Below are 20,789 nucleotides of genomic sequence, written 5' to 3'. Positions count from 1 at the left end.
TGTGACATGATTAGCCAATAAGCAAAGTCATTGGAATTGACCTTAAAATAAGTTGAATAAGTTGGTATTTCTAGTAACTGATCTTTTAAGTGGTAGATGTTAGTGCATGGTTCTGAGTAAGGGTCTCCAGTGAGGCAGCACACCCTCCAAGCTCATCTGAGCCTCAGTCATTGAACAGTATTTAGATGCCTGCGGTGTGCCAAGCACCATGCCAAGTTCTGCCTGTAAGAATGATCAAAACAAGAACATTTCCTTCAGAAAGCCCGTTTCCAGAGTTGGAAACAGAAGGGATCATTGTTGACAGTGTGAGAGGTTGTGTGATCACGGTGCTAAAGGGTCAGATAGCCTGCCAGGCCTGTCCACACTGCCCTGGTGCTGGGCTTTCGGGTGTGATCATCAGTTACTTTTCATCCTTTTAGTGATCTCTTCCTTGGTTTTCAAACTTGAGAAGAGGCTGTTACTATGACCGTAACCACAGAAGGCAGGGGCCATGCACAGCTTATACCTCACTCGACCTGGGCCTCTGGAAGACACAGTGAATAGCTCTGCTTCCTGTGTTCTCCCCATGGCTGCAAGAACAAGAGATTGTCTTGAATTAGGAACACAGAAGAAGCTGGGCGTGGTGGCACTAATCCTAACAACACCAGAGGCACAGGCAGGCAAATCTCTGTGAGTTTGGGGTCAGCATAATCTACATAGTGAGTTCCAGGACAGCCAGGACTATGTAGAGGGACCCTGTCTCAAAATAAACAAACAAAAACTAGAAGAAAAACACAGGGAGAGCAGTCTGGGTGCAAGGGCCAAGCAGTACACTCAGGACTCAGGGTTAGCTGGGTACTGTTTGAACCCTCCTTCCTTCAAGGTTTAAGTTCAGGGTGCTGTTTGTCTTACTAGAAGGAGTGGAGGGTCTTCTGGAGAGAGAGGACAAAGACTGAGATGGACAAAGAAACCTCAGTGCTCTGATGCACTGCATTAGATGATGTGTTCTCTTCGGGACTTTCCCCATGGCCATTCAGTTCTGTCATTTTCGTCCTTTGGTAATACTTTAGACAAAGGTTTTGTTGTTGTTTGTTTGTTTCATTTTGAGACAGGATCTCTATCTGTAGACCAGGCTGCCCTCAACTCAAGAGATCCACCAGCTTCTCCTTTCCCGGTACTGCGATTAAAGGTGATTACCAGCATGCCTGGCGTGTGTGTGTGTGTGTGTGTGTGTGTGTGTGTGTGTGTGTGTGTGTGTGTGTGTGTGTGTGTGTGTGTGTGTTCTCAAACAAGTGGTTTTATTGTTGTTGGATATCCACTAGTCTGGACCCCTGCCAGGCATGCTGGACTTACTAAGGAGAACAAATAGCGACAGGGCATTCGGTCAGTGTATCTGCTGGATTGACGCTGTAGGGGACCAGTGCAGAAACCCTCACATCTGAGTAGCAGGGACTCCTCTTTAGGACTTGACATGATCATGAGCAAACCTAGAAATGCCGAGCGTCACAGGCCTGTTTGCTACTCTGTTTCTGAAAGGAGTCTGGCCATTTGTGGGGCATTTCAGAGCTTTTAGGGAGTGTGAAAGGTGATTCTACCCATTGTCAGTAACCTGTTGGTTCACTGAAGTGAGGGTGGACAGTCTGCCTAGCCCAGTCCCTGTAGGGGAAGGGCTAGTGGAGGGGTCAGTGGCCTTGTCAGCAGGGAGAGCTCAACTGTCCCCTGGGGACCAGAATGGCAGAAGATAGAAAATTCAGAAAATGGTCAGATGGCCAGGGCTGTAGGCATCAGGAGGTCATATTCTAGGTGTTGAATAATCAGTTTGGAAACCTTGGGCCAGAGGAGAAATCCCCAAGCTGTTGAAGCAGAGTATTGCAGACACCCATCACACCACAAATCTTTCTACCTGTTGCTCTCTTTGGGGCAGATAGAGATGCTAACTTGAGTTTTTAGGTTCACATGTGTACCTCTTTGTAGCCTTTTTCTTCTTCCCCATAACTTCCCAGCCAGGGGCCTTATAATCGCCCATCTTCCAGGTAGCCAAGCTTTACATGGCTTTTCCCTGCCTAGACATCTTGACTTTTCCCCTTTTGTTGCCCTATCCCTGAGACACACAAACATCCTTTGTCTGTCTGTCTGTCTGTCTGTCTGTCTGTCTGTCTCTCTCTCAGTGCAGGATAAATGTTGCTGTTCCGATGCCTGTCAGTGCTGATGTGTTGCCTCAGTACTCTTTGACCTTCCTTATTCCCTGTAATCCTTCCTTCCTCACTGAAAAATTCCATTTCCCTACTCTACTTTCCTTTTGTTTCTTCCACAAATTACCTGGACTCTGACCCTTGCTCTTTCCCCTCAATATCCTGCTGTTACTTGAAATTAATTTGTTAGTGATCTTCCTCTCACTTTCCATGAGTAAAAACTCCAGTGTGTCTTTTAGTCAGACCCTGTTCATATAGGCTGTCCTCACAGTTACCTTGTCCTGGATCTCTGGAATAAACTGATCCCCACTGTCTTTGCCTCCTCCAACTCCATCACTTTCAAGGAAGTTGATAACTTCCTTGCTTTGAGTGTTTGCCCCTGACCTCCTCACTCTCCCACAATTATGGAGGCCAAATCCCTCCTCCCTATTCTGTGCATGGGTGGTCTTAGTAAGACATCATTTCATCATGTTGTATAGTGTTCAGATTGCTTAGCCTGGTGGCCAAGACTCTGTAATTGACCTCAGTCACTCTGTAAACAAAAGTGTCATGTGTTCTTCGATTGTTTACCATGGGTGAGCACTGTGCCAGCCCTGGGGACAGGACAGCTGGATGACAATGCCTTAATTTCATGACAATGATTGCCAAAGGGGATTACATCAATAGCCATAGAAGCCCAGCCTGGTATGTAGCTTGTGCCAGACAGCAGCAGGGAAGCATGAGCCTTACTGTGTGGAGTGGGGAGCTTGTGGGGACAGGACTATGCAACAGCACCTGCACCCCAAACAGGCTGACCACTGAACTCGCCAGGTATCAGCCTTACCAACTGTAAATTTCTATGACCGTGTTCTGAGGTAGTATCCTTCTTCCCTGGAATTCAAACTCTCAATGATACATCACTAAACGTTTTTATATTTGTAATTAGTAAATATGGTTCATGGTAAGTACATTTGTTTGTATATATCTAACATTTGTTTTGTATATAATCTAACAGTTTTATTGAGATGTAATTCTCACACAATAAAATTCACTCCATTTAAAGTGTACTGTTCATATCACTTGGGAGGCTAAGGCAAGAGGGTCACTGCAAGTTTGAGACCAGCCTAGTCTGTGTAGCCAGTTCCAGGCTAGCCAGAGCTGCATAGTACGAATCCACCTCAAACAAACAAGCAAACAAAACTACACATTCAGTGATTAAGCATATTCGTGTAGCTGTACAAACATCAAGACAACATCCCAGGTTGCCTTTGGTAGTACTCAGCACTGTCTGTTTCCATGGTGACCTCGTGAACTGTGGAGATGAGGATTGCCTTCCTGCTTGGGATTCCTGCTTCCTCTTTGCCTGTCTCTGGACTGGCTGTGCTCAGAACTGAGCTATTTGTGGCTTATTCTGCTGAGTGCTAGCTACAGACAGAACTAGCTGTTTTTGACATGGTGTTTAAAAAAAAAAAAAGATTTTTTTTTCAGAATTATGTCATCCACTAATCAATATCTACCTGAGTTTCTTAGAGAGCTCTGGGTTCTGAGGGTTCTGAAAGGTCAAGAGCATTATGGACTCCTCTGCATAGTGTCCCAACAGGAGGCTTTAGGGGTTCATAGCTTAGCACTTGCTAAGTGAGTGACTTGCCAGATGAATTCAGAACCTTGGCTGGCTAATAATGACAAATCCCTAGCTGCCTCATCACCCCAAGGGAAGGTGTGCCCTGTTTCCTCCATAGCCATGCCCTTTCCTGTTGAGAGGGTCCCTGGCTCTAGTCATGTGAGCTCTTAAAATCACAGCCCCATGCTTTTCAGCTTCACCTTGTTCTGCTGCTGCCTGAGCTCAAGTCAAGCTGCTGAGTCATCCCACCCTGCAGAGGGTCTGAAAGCCCCAATTACGATAGGGCTAAAGTCATTCAGAGTAAAACTAGTAGCAGCCACAGTACTGCATTCTGCATTGATGGCCACAAACTGCCCTTCCTTGCCCTAGTCCTGAGATTTCTCCTGCACTAGTACCAAGGCAAAGTGCTAACTCCCTTCTTCACTGCAGGCTGTGGGAGCTGAGAGAGGTGGCATCGATACAGTGAAGTGAGGGGTTCTCTCTTGCCATCACATGACCACTTACACTGAGGTGACTTGACCTTTGTCAAGTGGACTTTAGAGGGTGAAGAAGAATCATCGGCTACATAAGTTGCATTTGGAATTGGGATCATTTTTTATCCTAAGTTCTTTCATGGTGATTAATGATTTAGAACCAAAATGGAAAATGTTCCTGGGTTTATGTTTCAAACCCAAAGTGTAATGATGCTTACGTTCCATTTATAGGAGTGGCAAGGAGTTTACCATACCCAAAAGAAAAATGGAGATAATATACAACAAAATGTGAAGATAATACCTGTCATTGGGCAGGGAGGGTAAGTGGAAAAAATGTATATCAATCAGCAGTCCATGTTTTGAACTTGTTTTGAATACTAAGTAAACTCAGACCTGCTCAAGAAGTGTAACTGAGGAGGGCCAGGTGTCCCACAGGATGGCCTTCAGGGGATCGCTCCTTGAAGACCTTCCACTTGACTTTGTACAGTCTTCTTTATGCTATATAGATTTGCCAAAGACTTCAATATTTATATTCAAATCAGTTTACTTCTGTGTTTATAAGCTTTTTATCTAACTGGAAGTAGGTTTTGGGGCTGTTTGTTTGTTTGTTTGTTTTTGCAAAGGCCTGTCATATTAGAGAAAAATATTTTGAATGCTAACAGATGTGTTAGGGGCTGGAGAGCGGTCTCCTTGGGAAATGTGCTTGCTATGCAAGCATGAGAATCCCGAGTTTAGATCTCTAGCACCTCCCTCCCCACCAAACCGGTGTGGCATCATGCCTGAAACCCCATCATTGGTGGATGGAGGACCTGCGGTCTCACTGGCTAGCCAGTCTAGCTGTGAAATGAAGTCCAGGTTCAGTGAGAGACTCTGTCTTAATTAATAATAATTATAATAATGTGGAGAGGCAATCGAGGAAGACATCAATCACAATGTCAGCCTTTGTCTCCACATATGGCCACATGGGCAAGCATGCGTGTGCTCACATACGCATGTTGTATATTGTAAATATATATCAAGAGCCTAAAATTTTTAGATGCCTTGTCTCAGAACCTATTCAAAATAACAGAGAAAGTTTCTAGAAAATTCTGGGTATGAATTATAGAATACCCAACAGTAAAATAATATATTTTTATACATGATGATCATGGAAAATTAAGTTGTACTGTTAAATGCAAAATATAAAGTCAGACTCAGTGTATGATATATTTACAAAAGGAAAGAAGGTTAGAGGAGGAAGTGTGGACCCATAGTGTCAGTAGCCCTCTGTTCTCTATGTACTTCCCTCTAGCTAGGCTCCTGGTGGGAGATGCCATTTCTTTTCATTCCAAGTACAGCTCTGTTTTGTTAGCACAGTGCACAGATGTGTCTCCACTTTACATGTGAGGAAGTGGAGCCTTAGAGAGGTCTGGCTTCTAGCCCCAGCCATAGCTGCCATGTATGATAGTGCCTGGTGCAGCTCTCAGTGCCGACCAACCGACCGACCACACAGCTCTCGTGCTATGTCAGCAGACTTTGCTGCCAGTTGGTGATTGCCTCAGGGAGGCAAAACTGTGTGGGCTCTCTGTTCTTACTCTTTGCTCTTTTATGTCCTTTCCAATTTTTTTTTTTTGTGATAAGTATATAGGGGTTTGATTATGGTGAAAAAATGGAGGGAACAATAAATAAATGGAACAAACCAGCAACTTCTGTACCCAGCCCTCATCACTTTGTTTTAGATGTTGGCTAACTGAGGCCAGCAGGAGCTCAGCCTGTGTGGCTGGCCTATGGCTATCTCCACGAGTGACTGTAAACAGACTGCTGGGACTCAGAGCATCAGGATCAACACTTGTCAGAACGGCATTAGGGAGCCAAAGGCTAACATGCAGTATACTGTTAACAGCATATGTGTTTTGTGTTGTCTGTTGCAATAACTAGGGAAGTGACTACTGAAGTCACTTCTTTTTTCCAAAGTCCTACGAGGGTATTTGCAAAGTTTTCTTCATTTATTGATGGCCATGCCCACCCCCAATTAGAAGGAAAAAATGTTCTCAAAGCATTGCTAAAAGGAAGTATTCTTTTCATAATGAAAAATTAACTATGTTTATACCAAATTAGAGTCAGGAGAAAAATAACTCATTGTTTTCTACTTACAGAAAAATCAGACACTATGTGTCCATTATCAGAGTGTGCAATGGCAACAATAAGGTAGGCAAGGAGCCCCAGGAACTGAGCATTCCAATAGGATTTTTAGGAGATCAAAACTAATGGCTTGTAAATTTTATTTTTAGATTGAGACAGTAACTGAATCTGTTCAGACTGACAGTCAAGCAGGTATGAGGCCCTATATTCATTCTTAAGGTTGAATGTGGGGCAAATTCCCAGATCCATTCTTTGATGGTCCTGCATTGTACAGTAGTGGGACCTTGTTCTCCTAGCACCACCACTACCCCAGCATGGTTTGAGTTGAAGGACTTGAGTGCTGTGGGCATCTTGACAAGTGCCTGGGCTGGCCTGTGTGGGGAGAACTGATGGATCCAATGCATGGCTGGTGTGTATATGTTGAGTGAAGTATGATTTTATAACAGGGTTGAGTGGCATACCGAAGTACTTCAGCAGGGACATCTTCATTTGCCCTATCAATTGTCACCGCCATCTTACAGGTAGATATCTGGGCCTGCCAGACTTGCTTGTTTCATGTCTTCTAGTTATGCCTCAGATACCATTTGTCCTACTGCAAAGACCTTTTTCTCTGGCTTCAAACACAAGTCATGGCTTTGCAAGCTACTTCCTGCTTTTGCCCTCATAGGTGAGGGCATGAACTGTGGGGGTTCTCCATCAGGCGCTGCAGAAGAGGGAGAGTATAGTATGTGTTCCAGAGGGAGGAATAGTAAATGTAGACTGGCAGAGTTAAGTCAGGATGAGGAGTTTGAATTAATCGTGGTCCTTAAAGGCCAGGTAGGACATCAGGCTTTTTATTCATGGGCAGTCAGAGTCTCTGAGGGTTTCAGAGTAAGGTAGCTAGTCTGGAGATGCTTGAGTTCTAAGTTCTTATACTGTGTTGCAACCCTTCACATGGAAGGATGTGCAACTAAGAGGAGAGAAAGCGCAGGCCAGGAAAATGAGGTGACAGTAAGAAGGGGAGTGGGGACGAGCCTGGTGGTGGAGGACGGGGAAGAAGGATGAAGGAAAAGCAGTCAAAAGTTCCCATGTGAGCCAGGAGATTTAGGGTGTGGTCAAGACTGGGGATGATAAATATGGACCACTTTACCTGGATGGTACTGTTTACTACTGTATAGAGTGATAGTAAACATGTGCCCGTCACTGGTTCCTAGGCTTTTCAAAGGGGTAAGAACTTGAGATGCCGATGTTTCTGACCAGAAAATCATTGGCAAGTGATGAAGATGTAGAACTGCTGAGACAGAGCCCAGGGGTGTGTAGGGAAGTAGCAACATCACGGTTACTATGGAAAAGAATGACAGTGGGAGTGTGAGGCAAGTCCCTGATGAGTCCCTGAGAGAAGAGGAGGAAGTCAAGCAGAGAGGGAGTCAAAAGGGTGGGGTGGGGGGTGGGGGCAAGAGAGTGTTCATCGAAGCAGTTGAGGGCAGGGAAGGGGCACTGGGCAGAAAAGTAGGGACTTTGACTTACATTCAAGAGCTACTGAGAGCTGTCAGTGTTCAGGCTCAGAGGAGTGGGAGACAGAAGCCACGCTGCAAGGAACTGTGGAGTCAAAGCAAAAGTGGCAGACAGAGCCTGCCATGGCAGGAGTTCTGTGCTGCAAGCTCACAGAGCACATTGCTTGGCGTTTTTTGTTAGTAGTATTTTGTTGGTTTTATTTCTTCAGAATAGCCCTGCAAAGTGGACATGGCTATTTATTACAGAAGAAAAAAACAAGAGTCAAGAACGTTAAATGGCAGCCTAGATCTAGGCAGCTAGGAAATGACAGAGCAGGGCTTGGGTGGCCATCAGTGATGGTCAGAAGTACAGGCAAGGTCGGAATCCAGCCCAGCCTCGAGGCGCTGGACCATTTGTACTTGATGAGTGCTCCCTTAGAAGCTGCTGCTGTCACCCAGATGAGCCATCCATCTAATCTGTGCCTCCCTGGGCAGCAGAACAGTTCTGTGCCTGAAGGTCTGGGGGCTGCCTTGCCTCAGTGGGGCAGGTGGGTCTATCAGGCCATGGACAGCAGAAGTGAGTCCTCAAGCAGAGGGAGAGATTATTGGGAGGAAGTAGAGCACCTTACAGATGGGGCCAGGGTCTGGAGCCAAGGGATGCTGGGCAGCTGTCCTCTCTGATCTGGACATGCCACAGGAACAGCATAGCTGGGCACTACTGGCTCTGGCGAGATCCAGGGGCAGGGTCTTGCTTCTTGTTTCACTTGCTCCATGGCAGACCCTGAAAAGGTGTTTATTTGTCTAGGCCTAGGTCACCTGCTACTTAGGTGTAGAGCAAGGGAGTCCTGGCCTCCTCCCTTCTGTAAAGGGAGGGCCTGGAACTCCCCAGTCAAGAGAAAGATGTTGAAAGTCTGGGAGCTTAGAAAAATAATAAACTCCTCACACATGTTCCGTTTTCAGATGATGCTATACCTCACTAAAGACACACCAGTATAAACTGAGTATAAACTGATTGCTCTGACTTGCCATCATATGACAAGCTTTGGTTTAGGCAGAAGAGGATGGGCCTAAGGCCTCAGGTACATCACAAGTCTTCCTATGGGCTGCCAGGCCTGGGACTGTTGCTTATAGATATCACAGTTCTCTAAAGAGATACAGAGGTTCTTGTATCTCTGGGAATGGAGAGCCTTCTCAGGAAGAGTGGCAAGTACCATTGTCTAAGATTGGAGGTAACCAGGGAGCCTGGGGCTGGCAGTTAGGCACTTATCCCAGGCCTGTACTGCAGAGTGCCCAAGAGCATGCACTGCAGTCTGCCAGGGGCCCAGCTTTCTCATATCCAGACCAGAGTTCCTGCTTCCAATTCAAAGGGCTCCTGCAGTTAGGGTGCTGACAGGAGACAGTGTCTTCCATTGCCCAATACCACTTCTCCAGAATTCCCTGGATTGTCCTGTCAGGCCCAGAAATGCTAATGTCTCTGAGGAAATGAGCAGGACAGGAAACCAAGAGCAGAGTTGTAGATCGATGGTCATGGGGGCCTATTTGGAGTTGCTTCCATGTATAGGCATGATTCCTTCTCAGAGTGGTGTGTTATCTATTGAACACCCACTACTGTGTGAGCCACTGGGCATGGTGCTTCTTCATGGCTGACAGTCTCTTCAGAAAGTGACCCTCATACTTCCTCACTGGTCCCCTGGGTGTGCCCTAAAAGCTGCATCTGGGAGCTGGGCCTGATCAAAGCAGGTACAGTCCACCTCTACCCCCTGGTCAAGGCATGTACAGCCCACCTTCTATCTGCTGAGTGAAAATTGTCCCAGACTCACTTACAAAGATCTACAGGGACACAGCAGGAGCAGCATTCCTGACAGAGTTGTTGGGAGCAGAAGATCTAGGATTTATGTAGAAACAAAGCAACTTTAAAGTATTTCAGTGGAAATTCAATCTCCTTGAACCTTGCTTCCTCTCTTGCCACAGCACCACCCTGGTCTGGTGGTGCTTTTTGACATATTCTACCCTCTCACTTCACTTCAGTCATTACTATAATTCTTCTCACCTGCCTTCCTCGCCTCCTTTTGAGGATATGACTTTATCACTTCCATTGTCATATCCCTAATGCTGCAAGGACATATCTGAAATAACTAACTTACAATAAGAGAATTTATTTTGGCTCACCATTTTGGAGGTTTTGGCTCATGATCATTTAGCCTTGTTAGGCTTATGGTGAAGCAACACATGGTAGGAGCATATGGTAAAGTGAGACCACTGCTTCTTGGCCAGAGAACAAAACAAAGGAAAAGGAAGGAGCCTGAGAAGATAGCTTAGATGACTGGTTTCCATCTCTGAAAGGCCCTGCATCCCTTGACCCTGTGCCCTACTGCCTAGCTCTCAGAGCCAACCCTCAAGAAACACGTAGGGAACAAATGAGGCAGTGTGAAGTTCATAGAACCAAAAGCATCCTCCTGACAGTCTTTTACACATGGGTCTTCGAGGGACAGTCAAGATTTAAACCACAGCCCCAGTCTTAAGTGTTGTTACAGGGCAAGTGCTCGGCTAATATTTGCTAAGTGGATAAAGAGAACAAACAAGTCACAGCCCAGCTCACTAGACAGTTGTGTAACCATGAGTTATTGTCAAGCCCAGAGAAAGGAAAGACACTCATCACTACATATGGTTGAGAGGAGTTGCCTCTTGAAGGATGAGCACCTGGAGCCAGTGTAGCATCACCTCAGAGCAGATGTCAAGGCTGCTCCAGAAGTGAGTAGAGCAGTTGGGCTGACAAGCTCCAGACCAGAGAGAAATGGAGGGCAGGCTGTGTGGGCAGGCTGCACCTTTGAAGTCCAGGGAGGTAATATTTGCCTGGAGGGTTTTGAATAGCAGAGCTGCAGTCAGAGTGGCTCCTCACAACAGTCCTGTCATTTGTGCACAGGATCATGCAGGTGTCAAGCGAAGCAGGCATGTATCTACGGAGCATCTGCTGTGTGCTAAATGTGTTGCAGGCCACCCAGGAAAAACTGTTCTGCCCCCAGATTGTTCACAGTTGTCTTGACAGGCAATAGTAAGGCCAGTTGCCTACAGGGATGGGATGGGATGGGATGGGATGGGATGGGATGGGATGGGATGGGATGGGATGGGATGGGATGGGAGACATATGGGAAGGTTTCCCGAAGTTTAGTTACTTGAACTGCATCTTCCTAGAAATGCAGAGTTAACTAGAGAAAGGAGGCAACATAAGAAATGTGCACTCTTAGATAAGTAGTTTGTAGCAGGGTGTAGAGATTTTGGGGATGAACTAATGCAATATAAAGACTTCATGGGGGTCTAGAGAGTTGGGATTAGCTCTGTGGGATTCTGAGTACCACCCTTGGGAGTCTGAAACTGACCCTGAGGACTGATCAGCCAGGAGTGTGTTATGATTGGTTAGAAAGGATCTGATAAGAAGGTGTAGATGGCTCTGTTGGCTGCCTGTAGGAAGTTGGTCAAGTGGGTAGGTTCTGTCTAATGCCTGGGAGTTAGAAAGGGTGCGTTCACTTTGGATGAGTTAATTTGCAATAGTTGAAAAGTATCCAAACAGAGATGGTCAATGGCCCATCAAGATGTAAGTCTGGGACTCAGGGAGGATGGGGTAATTAGACAGAGCTGCAGGAAGCAATGAGGGTTTTTTGAAAGATGTTGTGTCTCCTTAAAAGTGAAAGGGATGAATGAGGCTAGAACCTTTGGAAGCCAGCCTTTGGAAATGATAGGGGGCCAAGGAAGAGGAAAGCATGAAAGGATGGGGAAGGAATAGTAAGGTGGACAGAAAACCAGGGCAGTGTGGTTTCTACAAACACAAGTGGCCAGAAAGAGAGCTCACTTGTGTCTAGCAAGATGTTAGTGACAAGGAGGTCATCAGTGGCCTTTGCAAGTTTACACGCATACAAATAGAGAAGAGACTCAGGAAGCTAAGAGCAGAGCTGTGAAGGTAACTCAGTGGTAGAGTGCTCACCTAGCTTACTCAAGTCCCTGAGTAAAACCTGGTAAAGAACCTTCTCCATGGTGCAGAGGAGCACTTGGGGCCTGCACCAGGACCATGCCTCGGGCAGAAGAAGAAGAGTCAGGTAAAAGGACCAAGCAAGGCAGACACACTCCACCACCTCCTGGGAGAACTGGACTCAGGGCCTGCCTGCCGCTCCATGCATTCACCTGCAGATTGCTCCCTGTTTCCTTTTGTGTGAGATGGGGACATAAGTTGTTCATTAAGCCATCAGCACCACACTGGGCACCCACAGGTACAAGGAGACTAGCTGGAAGGTTAGGCTCACTTTGTCAGTGAACAGATGGGTCAAGGGCTGGAGAGGAGTCAGAGAACTCTTACTTGGATGTTACTATAAATCTTTTCACCAAAGCCACTGAGCCCCACCGCCACGTGTGCACTTTACGCCAGCTGTCCGCCCGAGTTAGGGCTCAAATTAATACACAGAGAGACTTGTATTAGGTTCAATGCTGCTTGGCCAATGACTAGGATTCTCATCTGTTAGCTCAGTCTTAATTATCATAAATCTATATATTTTATAAGACTTATCTTATTGGACACCTTATTGGTGTCCCTCCTTGCTGGTGGCTCACATCCCGCCACTGGAGGAGGAAGGGGAAAAGAGGGACACTTCCTATTTCCTTTGCTTAAATATGAGTCTCCTTGCTATGTCACTTCCTGCCTGGATCACCACGTCTCTACTACATTTCCCAGAATCCTCTTTGACTCCTAGTCCTGTCTAACTTTGCTGCCATTGGCCAAACAGTATTTTATTCAACAATAAGATAAACATACACAGTACATTCCCCATCACTTGGAGCCTTGAATAGCAGTGGCATCTTTTACTGAAAAGAGAAATTGGGGCAAAAGACAAATTATCCTCATATTGTGCCCTAAACTACACTCCATATATGACCCTAGGAAAGAGAAGGACTCTTTTCCAGAATGTTGCAGAGAAAATAAAGTAGAGGTGCGTGTGTGTGTGTGTGTGTGTGTGTGTGTGTGTGTGTGTGTGTGTGTGTTTCTCCTTTGAGACAAGGGTAAATGAGGATAAAATCCTGTTTCATTTAACTACAATATAGGAGAACCTCTCCTGAGGTCATTTCTTCAGGTTGTTTCTTCATGGCTTTGAACTCTGTAAAGTTTTGAGAAAATGAAGCCCCTCAAAACCAAGGTGTGTGTGTGGCTTGTCTGTGCACAGTGCAGGTTTTTGTAGTGCAAATAGTGTTCAAGTTCTTTCACTTGGGGACTTTTAAGATGTAGCTTCATGTCTTTTGCTAATATGTCGCTTATATATCTGTAAAGAGATGATTTATAGTTTAATTGTTTCCACAGATAATCTGGCAGGCAAACATAAAGACAGGAGGAAAAGTTCCGTAGATGCCAAAGCAGTTTGCTGTAGAACAAGTGAAGGTGAGTGGCAGACTGGACACCCGACCCTGCAGCTTCCTTTCCTGATTACCATGCATTGTGCATTCACGAAAAGAGAGGCCCCTCTTGGAACCAGTGTCCCATCCCACCCTCTACACAGAGCCATTGAAATGAGTCAATAAGCCGGGCGTTGGTGGCGCACGCCTTTAGTCCCAGCACTTGGGAGGCAGAGGCAGTTGGATCTCTGTGAGTTCGAGGCCAGCCTGGTCTCCAGAGCGAGTGCCAGGATAGGCGCCAAAGCTACACAGAGAAACCCTGTCTTGAAAAACCAAAAAAAAAAAAAAAAGAAAGAAAGAAAAAGAAAAGAAATGAGTCAATAATAAGGAAAAATCAAAGAAATAGGCACTAGGTGCTCTATATGATTTCTAAACTCTTAGTCATAGATTTGTTTGTTAATTTGCTATCATGATATGAGTCATGTACTTGTAATTCCAAAGGACAGATTAGTTTGCAGTTTACTATGGAAATGTACCCTTTGGAAGTGGTAAGCTTAATTTGGAACTTATAAACTCCAAATATGAGCCGGGCAGTGGTGGTGGCGGTGGCGCACGCCTTTAATCCCAGCACTCAGGAGGCAGAGGTGGGCGGATCTCTGCGAGTTCGAGACCAGCCTGGTCTACAAGACCTAGTTCCAGGACAGCCTCCAAAGCCACAGGGAAACCCTGTCTCGAAAAACCAAAAAAATAAAATAAAATAAACTCCAAATATTATTTAAATTCAGATTGAAATATAATTTTTGTTTTTTTGTTGTTGTTGTTTGTTTTTGTTTTTCAAGACAGCCCTAGTAATCCTGGAACTCACTGTGTAGACCAGGCTGCCCTTGAACTCACAGTGATCCGCCTGCCTCTGCCTTAGTGCTGGTATTAAAGGCATGCACCAATACACCAGGCCTGAAATACAATTATTTTTAAGTAGGGTTTTATATAGCCCAGGCTGGCCTCAAACACCCAATATAGTTCAGGACAATCTTGAACTCCTGATCCTCTGCCTCCATCTCCCAAGTGCTGGGATTACAGGTGTGTGCCACCTTCTCATCTGAAATAAAAATTTTAAGATCAGTTAGATACATGCTGATCAAGTCCCTTCCCAACTTCATGTCCTCTCCGCCCACCTTTTAATTAACCCACTGTGTTTATTTAGTGCTGCCCATATCTACATGGGCATAGGACCAATCACTGAAGTATAGGCAACCTACCAGGGGCCACATTCCTGAAGAAAACAGTTCTCCCTCCCCCAGAAGTTATAACTGACAATAGCTAGGGGTAGGCCTTGTGAGCCCTTCCTGTCCAGAGAACCCTTGATAGTATTTTAACAGTGTTTTTACTTCCACTTCTAATTACATGGCATTAGTACATAGAAATGCAATGGGTTTTAGTATATTGATTTTTTTTTACTCGGTAACTTAGGTAGTAGACTTACTACTTACTGAATCTAAGATAGAATAGTGAGTGTATTTGCAGATTCTTCAGAGTCGTCTCTACACACAGAACTTTTTGCATCTTATTTTTCTTACCTCATTGCATTTATGCTATTTGATTTTTTTCAAGTTATTTTTAAAATAAAAATTTCTTTTAATTCACAAATTCTAAAATTGTGTATATTTATCAGACAACATCAGCTATTTTAGAATATGTATACATTGTGAAATGAGTAAGTTGAGCTTATTAACAAATGTTTTACTTCCCATCCTTAAATGCAACTTGGAGGTTTTCAAGAGTACAGTGCATGCTGCCCAGCAGCTCTCTGTTACCATGGTGAGAAGTACGTGTCATTTTCATTATATTCCTACGTAAGAGCAAGTCCTTTTCTGACCGTGACAAGACGGTGGCAGTTTTGTTTAGTGACTTTATTGTATAAAATGTGAAGTTGGCAGCTAATCACTGAAATTAGATTTGAGTTTTGTTGGACCCCCAAGCAGAGCATTCAAGGCTTCTTGGCCTGGTTAACCTTAGTATCTCTCTTTAGCCTTAATTTCTATGACGCCAAGTTGAGGCTGAGGCATCATCTTGTTGGACAGTCATCCTTTCCGGCCTTGGGTAACCCTAACAGTGGGGTATTCACAGAGACACACAGCTTTGGGACATTCTTTTCCTGCCTGTCCAGGCTTCTCTCATCTCAGAAGAGCCATGCCTGGGTATGAACAACAAAACCCTAGTTGTAATGTTGTTACCTGATTAACCTAAATTAAACACACTGAAGGACAGCACTAGGGAGAAGCTTAGAAATTTGAAACAGAAATCAATTGATTTTAGTAAGTGGTAAAGCTTAGTCCATGGGCTGGAGAGATGGCTCAGAGGTTAAGAGCACCGACTGCTATTCCAGAGGTCCTGAGCTCAATTCCCAGCAACCACATGGTGGCTCACAACCATCCATAATGAAATCTGGTGCCCTATTCTGGTGTGCAGATATACATGGAAGTAGAATGCTGTATACATAATAAATAAATAAAATCTTAAAAAAAAAAAAAAAGCTTAGTCCATTGCTTCCACCTTGTACGGAACAAAAGGCACTGTCTTCTAGAACTCCTGGAGAGCAGCAAGAGGTATAACTAAAGCCTTATTGTTGTAGACAAAAAAAAAAAAGAGGCTGTTTGGCCTTGACTTGCTAAATTGCTCCCTCCGTCTTCTCTATGACCTGTGACATCGGAAGTTCAGGATATGGGGTCTTGCATGCATGCTAGCACCTAGAACTGAGGAAAGCAGGACTGGTAGTGCAGAGCCCAGGTTTATCATGTAAGGAAAGGAGGGAAAGCCTAGTCCGTGTGCAGTTACTCCCAATAGCTTTTGTGTGTAGCTGAGCACACTGATTCCTGGGAAGGGAGGGTATAAAGCCGTTGGAGTCTATACATATGCCCAAGGTTGGGCACACCCTGATTTCTCACCCTTTTCTCCACAGTTTCCAATCAGAGAAGACATTCCTCTCTGGCCCGGGTACAGTCTATGATGATTGAGGCACCCATCACCAAGGTTGGTCTTCACTAGTATGTAAGCCCCTGGGACTCCCAGTGAATTGCTTCCTTGACAGAAAACAGGGACCTGCAGCAGTAAGATACTCTTTCAGTTGTATAATGTTGTCTCCTCTGAAGAGAGGATGGGTGATAGAGACACTGTAACTAACATTGACAGTGACATAATGACAAACTATTACCAGCTTGACTCTTGATTGCTCTCTGATTGTTTTCAAGGTTACAAAACTCATGTCTTTTATCTCCATGATTTAGGTGATCAATATTATCAACGCCGCCCAGGAAAACAGTCCTATGCCTGTGACAGAAGCCTTGGACCGCGTGCTGGAGATCCTGAGAACCACAGAGTTATATTCACCACAGTTTACTGTTGAGGACGATCCTCATGCCACTGACCTTGTTGGGGGCTTAGTGTCTGTAAGTTCATTTGCCCAGGCTACCACAGTCTGTTCCTGTTTGCTTTCTCAGAGATTATCTGAACTGGGCTCTAGAAGTCAAGCGGGGAACATCCAGTGTAGGGACCAATAGAGTCCTTTGTATTCAGCTATGCTTGGCCTAAGTGGTTGTCTACTGCTTGCCTCCCAGGGAATCTTCAGCTGGGAGCAGAAGAATGATGTTATAGAAGTCTGTTGATCCTGTTCTCAAGTGTTACTTAGGGGTTACAAGTCATTTATTTAAATAAGACATTTTCAATTATATTACAGTATTTTTTTGTTTATTTTGTTTTTTGGTTTTGGTTTTGTTGTTGTTGTTTGGTTTTATTTTGAAGCAAGGTCTCATTATATAGCCCTTGCTGGCCTGGAATTTGCTAGATAGATCAGGCTGGCCTTGAACTCATAGAGAACCCTCTGTTTCTGCCTCCTAAAGTGCTGAGATTAAGTGTATACATCACCACACCCTATTGTCTGACTTTATTTTGGGACCACCAGCCCCCAAACAGTGGCATGGAGATTTATTACTAACTATGAAAGCTTGGCCTTAGCTTAGGTTTGTTCTCAACTGGCTCTTACAATTTACCTCATTTATATTAATCTACATTCTGCCACATGGCTGATACTTCTCCATTCTATACCTCCGACTCCCTCCATGTTTCACTGGCTTCTCCAGCATGCTTAGATTTATCCCAAGTTTCTCTATCTCCCAAGAAGTCCCGCCTGTTCTTGCCTGCCTAACTATTGGCTACTCAGCTCTTTATTAAACCAATCAGAAGGCACCTTGGCAAAGACACATCTTCACAGTGTACAAAAAGATTATCCTACAACAAAAGCTGAGAAAAAGAAAAAACATCAATGTTTCATATTAGTGATAGGAGTGTCACTTGGTGGTATGGTGCTTGCCTACCATTTACAAAGCCTTGAGTTCTATCTCCAGCACCAAAAAGAAAACAAACAAACAGAACATCACACCTTAAATGAAAAGCTACATGGCAAATTGCAACACAGAACTGTCACCTGCTTGTATGTTTAAAAAAGTGCCAGGGTACAGGGCATAGTTTCACCTCCTAAGCATCCCTCCAGCCTTTGGGTAACTTCATAGGAAAGAAGCCCTTATGGGTGTGTCTCTCAGACTCCTGAGGAGCCCTGGACACCAACCACTGCAACCCATCCAGAGTAGAGCTCCCACAAGAAAGGCAAACCATACCTGTGTTCTGCCAGCTGTCTTAGAAATAAAATTTACTCCTTCCCAATTCCCACTATCTGATTTCAAAAAAGTAAGATTTGGACAGTAAATTCTAGAAGGTAGGGTGATTCCCAGTGGTAACCTCTAACTGTGGCCTGTAGGTCAAGGGTGAGCATGGGGAGGATGGGGTGGAGTGGGAGTGGATGAGAGAGATTGTGGTACTGGAGCATAGAGGATGCTGGTCTGGTACTCAGGGAGCAAGGAGAGGAACCCACTTAGAAGGTGAGAAAGGCTGGGTGGTGGCACATGCCTTTGATCCCAGCAGAGGCAGGCAGATCTCTGTGAGATCTTTGTAGTCAGAGCTACAAAGAGAAACCCTGTCTCAAAATCCCCCTCCCCCAAAAAGGTGAGAAGTGTCCCAGAGACAGCCGAATTTGGAGAGGGTGGAGGGGGATTGTCACTAGAGCATTAGTTAGTCCTGGAATGGGGCAGGCATGCTGGTCATCTCATTGGTGTCAACCTTGCCCAAGTTTAGATTCCAGGAAAAGAGCCCAGCACCCAGGAAGTGACTGAATTTGGGGTTGGCCACAGTGGTCAGCCTGCTGGACTGGGGCAGCCTTGCTGTGGGCTGCCTCTGCAGCTGACCACCTAGTTTATCTAAGGTGGAAAGAAGAGCTGTAACCGTGCTTTCTCTTGTTTCCCTGATTTTCACCAGGATGGCTTACGAAGGTTTTCAGGAAATGAGTATGCCCTTGCAACAAAAAGTAAGTTCTCTGTTTTTTAACCTCCTAGATCACTGTAACACTGCAGTCCAGGTTAAATGATGGAAACGATTGTTCTCATCAGTAAGTTCTGGGTATGCCTCAAAGCCTCAGAAACAAAGCAGGCATTTCTAATGTAGCACTGCCCCACCCCAAACACCAGGTGCCACGAACCTACTAATGTTGCTTTCCAAATTACATCACCTTGCAGACCTTCAGCCGTCTTCAACCAGTATTCCCATCCCTGTCTCCCTTCATGACATCCCACCACGGATTGCCCTGGCCATAGAAGACGAAGAACAATGGGACTTTGACATTTTTGAGCTGGAAGCAGCTACCCAAAATAGGTGCGTTGAGCTGGTTTCCCAGGGCCTGGACAGGGAGCCACCCAAGCAGCATTGGTATGTGCAGAGCTGTTCCTTGGCTGAGGGCAAAGGCTGAGGAAGGAGTAGTGGGACTTCAAGTTGCCCTGAGTCTTTGGGCCACAGGCAGTTTGCCTAGCTGTGATGGCTTCCTCAGATAGCCGTTTTCTATAGAAATTTCCTAATTTCTCCAGTGTGTGGTTCCTAATTATTTCTCCAGTATGTGATACTATTAGGTAGCAACAAAGAGTCCCCTGCCCCAAAGCCTAGAACAAATAGTTACACATTTGATAAAACTAGCCTCAGATCTTAGTTGCCATGTTGGTGGCCCACACAAGGACATTCCACCCTAGTTATGTTCATTGGCTTATGGTTGCAGAGTAGGAATTTGGGTTTTGCCGAGCAAAAGCTGCTAACCACAGGGGTCTTGGCACATAGGACTGGACATCCACAGCCAATGCCATCCAGGAGTGTGGTCTGGTTTGGGGAGAGATGGCTCTGCTAAGCTGTGGGATGACTCACCTGGTCTCAGCTCACTGGGTGAGCTGTCTACACTGAGACTTCCACTTCACATAGTCAAGCAGAGTGGATTGGCATCCCCCATGACAAAGAGTCTCTGAGCTCCTAGTTTACATACCAGAACCATAACAGCTATGGAAACTGTGTTAAGTCTGGCCAGGTTGAATCCTATAATGATCTCTGAGATGGCTTCCATGGGACAGATTTCTTAACCTTCCAAGCCAAGGCAGTAAATCAAAGTGCCAATCTAAGGAAGGACCTTACTTGCTGGCCGCTGGTTACCTTCTCGTGGTAAACTCCTTTAGACTGTAACACCTACCTCCAGATAGTTGAGGTGATCAGTCACCTGATAGGTGGCTGTGTCCAGTTTATAGTCACAGTGGTTATTTTACAGGACATCAGTAATAACATATGAGAGTAGGATTACAGGTAGCATATAGAGATGGTTCTGAAGATTCTACTGATGCAAGCAGGGTGGAAAACTTCACCCAGCAAATGAGGATGCCCAAAGAAGGCTAAGGCAGAAACTGTTGTGTTGCCCCCCTCCCACATGGAATGCTGCCCTAAAGTGCCAACTGGCTTCCCTGGGCACTTTGCAGTTTGACTTGGTTTTGCTTGTTGGTCCTGAATCTCTTCCCAGCTTTGTTTTATATCGTGGATATTTTTCTTTGTAGGCCTTTGATTTATTTAGGTCTCAAAACATTTGCTCGTTTTGGAATCTGTGAATTCTTAAAATGCTCGGAGGCAACGCTGAGATTGTGGTTTCAGATTATTGAAACCAATTATCATTCTTCTAACCCCTACCATAATTCCACACACGCTGCGGATGTGCTTCATGCCACTGCCTATTTTCTTTCCAGAAACAAAATAAAGGTAAGGAATGTTTGTGTTCTGCCTTTAACAGCAACTGTAGGGTGAGTCTAGCTTCTGCTTCCGTTGCCTTCACTGTGTGGTAATAGAACCACTCAGTCCTCGCCTGTATGCACCTTGGCACACAGAGGAAGCCGATTGGTAGATTAATGTACAGGCTCAGCTGTGCCATGAGAGGGTAAGAAGCAACATGAAGTCCCGGGGAGAAAGCTACCAAACAGAGCAGGCCTGTTCTTTTGGAGGAGAGGAGGTTTCAATCTGAACCTCTTTAGGATGCTCACCTGTGCCGTGAGCCCGAGTCCATTACCACCTCACTCTCAGCCCCTTCCTGTCTGACCATCTGACCTCAGATAGACCTCCTTCTCATTTCCCCACCCGATGAGGTCCCCATCACTCCTCTCCCCTGGCCCCTCTGGAG

The 20,789-nt window shown here is 45.3% G+C and overlaps 1 protein-coding gene across 1 annotated transcript in view; it reads left to right on the top strand.

Annotated features, from left to right (window-relative positions):
* Pde8a (phosphodiesterase 8A) overlaps window positions 1-20,789 on the top strand; it is a 130,819-nt gene that overhangs the window by 97,730 nt on the left and 12,300 nt on the right. Inside the window, exons 9-17 of the mRNA XM_027408283.2 lie at window positions 4,476-4,564; window positions 6,380-6,431; window positions 6,515-6,557; window positions 13,179-13,256; window positions 16,170-16,240; window positions 16,495-16,656; window positions 18,575-18,623; window positions 18,832-18,967; window positions 20,176-20,374. Of these exons, the coding sequence (XP_027264084.1) occupies window positions 4,476-4,564; window positions 6,380-6,431; window positions 6,515-6,557; window positions 13,179-13,256; window positions 16,170-16,240; window positions 16,495-16,656; window positions 18,575-18,623; window positions 18,832-18,967; window positions 20,176-20,374 (879 nt within the window). The remainder of the gene's footprint in view (window positions 1-4,475; window positions 4,565-6,379; window positions 6,432-6,514; window positions 6,558-13,178; window positions 13,257-16,169; window positions 16,241-16,494; window positions 16,657-18,574; window positions 18,624-18,831; window positions 18,968-20,175; window positions 20,375-20,789) is intronic.

Source organism: Cricetulus griseus, chromosome 3, assembly GCF_003668045.3.
Source record: "Cricetulus griseus strain 17A/GY chromosome 3, alternate assembly CriGri-PICRH-1.0, whole genome shotgun sequence".
Classification (NCBI taxonomy): Eukaryota; Metazoa; Chordata; class Mammalia; order Rodentia; family Cricetidae; genus Cricetulus; species Cricetulus griseus.
The sequence above is the reverse complement of the archived record's forward strand: the minus strand, read 5'-3'. Positions and strand labels throughout refer to the sequence as shown.